General features: G+C 51.1%; 1 protein-coding gene across 2 annotated transcripts; it reads right to left on the bottom strand.

The window, feature by feature from the left end:
* Positions 1-335: 335 nt before the first annotated feature.
* Positions 336-3,478, bottom strand: LOC127325672 (uncharacterized). Of its 2 annotated transcripts, XM_071818244.1 has the most exons (9): positions 3,223-3,478; positions 2,445-2,960; positions 2,151-2,343; positions 1,858-2,058; positions 1,600-1,773; positions 1,167-1,517; positions 972-1,082; positions 751-879; positions 336-674 (listed from the first exon to the last, which is right to left on the bottom strand). In XM_071818244.1, exons 5-9 carry the CDS (start codon positions 1,768-1,770, stop codon positions 462-464), a joined length of 975 nt encoding a protein of 324 aa, XP_071674345.1. In that variant the 5' UTR covers positions 1,771-1,773; positions 1,858-2,058; positions 2,151-2,343; positions 2,445-2,960; positions 3,223-3,478; the 3' UTR covers positions 336-461. The 2 variants fall into 2 exon arrangements, with proteins under 2 accessions (XP_071674345.1, XP_071674346.1); XM_071818245.1 differs by lacking the exons at positions 2,445-2,960; positions 3,223-3,478 and having other exon boundaries at positions 2,151-2,432.
* Between the last annotated feature and the right edge of the window lie 247 nt (positions 3,479-3,725).

Raw genomic sequence — 3,725 nt, 5'->3', positions numbered from 1 at the left:
AAGCCGTCGGCCCATCAATCGCCATCGGACGACCACGGGCTGCCACGCGTCCACGCCCACGCTCTGTGCCGACGGCCAGCCGTCGGCCCAGGTCCTTCGCCCAGACGCGGCGCCACCCGCTCCGGCGCTGCCGCTGGCGCAACCTTCCTGTGCCGACGGCATAGCCGTCGGCACAGCCCCTGCCATTTGGCACGTCCAGGGGGTTGTGCCGACGGCTATGCCGTCGGCACAGACCATACCATTTGGTTTCCCGCTGCATTTCCTGGCCCAGCACAGCACGCACAGCATATATAGCAGTAATATACAGTCAAATGCATCACAAATGTTGCACAACACATAATCATCATCAAATGTAGCAACAACATCATCGTGATACAAATATGTGTCATGTAGCACACACAATCATCATACATCGTCGACACATGGCACACACGATCGACGCACACCCGCTAGACACCTAGCTAAGGGAAACTAAGATCAGGGGTCCAACCAAGTTCCCGACTCGTAAATTCAGGCGTCCGGCCTTTGTCGAGGTAGACCGAAGTAGAACCATGGCCTGAACCATCGCCAGCAGGTGAAAACCCTGAAGCACCGGGAGAATGGCGGCCGGGGTGCATCGGTGTGCCCTCGCGCGACGAACCAGGAGAGGGTCGGTTCCGCGAACTTCCCGTGCCCTACATGTTTGACAAGAGTTAGCATCTTACACATGGGAAAGGAAAGCGGTGAGAACTGGTTAGGCACAGGACTTACCGGAGTCCGTGCGTAGTATGTGGCCGCGAAAGCTTCCCTCGATGGGCACACTGGAGTCGGCCCCGGCCTAGCTGGCTCCTCGGCCGGAAGTGCGATCCTCTCTCCAGTCAGGAAGAACGTCCTGACCGCCTGCAAGATAGTTTAGATGTCAAGCGCCGCAGATATAAAAAAGGGGAGGTGGGACTTGTCATGTCTTCGAACCATAAAAGATTGGAACTTACACGACTCGTCGCCTCCTGGTACTCTTCCCAAGCCGCTCTCTTGAGGTCCCACTCTGCTACAACCGTCAAATACTTCTCATAAGCGGCCGCGTAGGCGGCCTCAAAGCGAGCCTACAATTTCCAAGAAAAGGAGTCATGTCAATTTAGCCATTCAGGGATGAATGTTGGAAAGAAGATGGAAATGAGAAAACTTACATCCGTACGACGGTGTCGAGGAGGCGCGACCGGTGGGTCGCCGGTGGTGAGGGTAGACCTGATCTGCGTGAGGGTCCTCTGCGGCTTGATCACCCCACTAAGAAGCTTCGTGCGGCCATGCTCCGCGCCGCTCCCCGCCACCATAATCGCCGTCAAGTCGGTCTCCTGCTCAATAGGATCATCCACCTCCGGATGAAGACCCTTGAACACCGAGCAGTACTTCTCCAACTCCTCTTCGGCATAGCCGAAGTACTCGGGCAGCGAGGGCTGAGGCTTGCTCAGATCGGGCTGCTTCAGCTTCATCTTCTGCCACCCTCCCACCTCGGTGAGAGGCTCCCCGAGTTCCGCCTCCTGCACAGCAAGATAAATGTTATGTGTATCAAGTAGTAATATGAGGGGAAATAAATGCAAGTTGTTCCATGTATATATGTACCTTGTGCTTCCTGTAGCGCTCAGTGCTGCGGCTTCCCGCACTGTGTGTTCCTCCAGTGCCCCGGTTTGCCTTGTTGCGCGCGCTCTTGGCGTTGAAGTCGGCGTCTTCGCCAACCCACCTCGCTACCAAGGCCTCAAATGCGTCTTCCTTATTCTCGCACCATAGGGGCATAACCTGAAAAACCAAAACTCATTTGAAGAACACATAATGCAATCCCAACTATGCAGCAACATAGAGTCTCATTGAATATTTACTTACCTTCAAGTAATCTTCCTTTGTCAGCTGAGGATCGTCCCTGATATTGTCAGCTTTCTTGACCCTCGTGCCCTGCTCAGCCTTGAAGTGCCCGATGCAGGTATGCTTCTAATTGTACCACTGTTGCCTTGTCAACCTCTGACAAGCCCTAGTCAGTACCGCCCTCCCTTGCTCAACCATATCATCAGGCACCTTATAATGGGTCTGCAATCATGCATAAGAATAATTGTGAGAGAGACATGAGTTAGCATAGTGTGGTCATCAACTATGAAGTAAACTCGAGAAGCATGCTTTACCCAAAACTTGGTGTACACGGCGTCAGAAGCTGTCCCAAAGCCCGGGCAAGGAGCTGCCTCATAGTCCGCCCAAGTCTCGGCTAGCTTCTTCTCGCCGCCGGGGACCGGAGTGTAAAAGCCCGGCCAGTACTGCCTAATAAGAGCTCCAATCATGCTCGACGGCTGGCGAACCCCCTTGTCATATGTCCAATTGCTGCACAATAATCAAAACATTAGTATGCCAATCAGTTATGCACAATAATGAAAACATTAGTACATAGCAAAATGAATCTAAATGTTCAAAATTAAACTTACTCTTTTTCGTTCGGGATGATGAGGGCTTTCGCATCCTGGCTAGTAGGCTCCCTCCTCTCATCAGGGACTTGCGCTTCACCACGAATGCGCAACTTCTTCGGCGCCATCTCCCTCTCCGCCTCCTCGTCCTGCCCCTCCACCTCCATCTCCCCCTCAGTAGACTGTGTGTGAGCGGACTGGGAAGCCACGTCGCCAGAAGCAGAGGGTATGTCACCAAGGAAAGGTCCACCTCCACCTCGTCCTCGTCCTCCACCTCCACCTCGTCCTCGTCCTCCACCTCCGCCTCCGCCTCGTCCTCCAGCTCGTCCTCCACCTCCACCTCGTCCTCCACCTCCACCACGTCCTCCACCTCCACCTACACCTCCACCTCCAACTCCACCCGTGTCATCGTCCGCGTAACGCGAGCTGGCACGCGTTGGTCTTCCACTTCTAGTGGTCCCGGTGAACTTCTGTTGGGTCATACTCTTCAAAATGGAGTTCATGGATTGCTTGCTTCCGCTCATATTGATCAATCACCTGCATTGACAAAGAGTAAACAAGTAAGCATCCATGCCTTAATAAAATGTAGACACTAAGCAAAAAATAGATACTAAGCATAAGAAGCATATTGAAAAATAGATACTAAGCATAAGAAGCATATTGAAAAATAGATACTAAGCATAAGAAGCATATTGAAAAATAGATACTAAGCATAAGAAGCATATTGAAAAATAAATACTAAGTATAAGAAGCATATGGAAAAATAGATACTAAGCATAAAGGCATAAAGGACCCTCACCTCGAATCATCACTATCATAATGAGGCATTGGGTTCTCATAACGAGGCATTGGGTTCTCATTTTCACTATCACTATCAGTATCATGTGAGTAATGAGGTTGGGTGGGAATGTCCGGTGGAGGCTCATCATTGAACCCATTGCCCTCATGTAACTTGGTGAGCATTTGTATGTCCTTTAGGTCCACCACTGTTTCACCATGAAGATGTGCCTCGTTCTGGAGGTCCTCAAGACCAATTTCTATTTCAAAATCCCCAAAGTTCTCTTGCTCTTGATAAAAAATTCCCTCGTATGTTACAGGGTTAATGTTGTTGTAATCCTCGTCGGAGGGCATGGGTAGCTTACCATGTGGTGATACCTTGAACACGACTTCCCAGCCTTTGAGGTACTCCTTTTGACATGGGTAGGGCAAATAATAAACTTGCTTGGCTTGGTGAGCCACAACAAAGACATCGGCTCCGCTATAGCAGGTTGAAGGCCTAACTTCCACTAACCCAATGGAAGG

The sequence above is a fragment of the Lolium perenne genome, chromosome 4 (genome assembly GCF_019359855.2).
Source record: "Lolium perenne isolate Kyuss_39 chromosome 4, Kyuss_2.0, whole genome shotgun sequence".
Classification (NCBI taxonomy): Eukaryota; Viridiplantae; Streptophyta; class Magnoliopsida; order Poales; family Poaceae; genus Lolium; species Lolium perenne.
Note: the sequence above shows the minus strand (reverse complement) of the source record. Positions and strands in the feature narration are given on the sequence as shown.

Coding starts and splice junctions, on each gene's coding strand:
- LOC127325672 (XM_071818244.1), bottom strand. CDS start 1,770: ATGCCCCTATGGTGCGAGAATAAGGAAGACGCATTTGAGGCCTTGGTA. Junction 1,518..1,599: donor AGCGCTACAGGAAGCACAAG/GTACATATATAC, acceptor CTTGCTGTGCAG/GAGGCGGAACTCGGGGAGCC. Junction 675..750: donor CATACTACGCACGGACTCCG/GTAAGTCCTGTG, acceptor TCAAACATGTAG/GGCACGGGAAGTTCGCGGAA.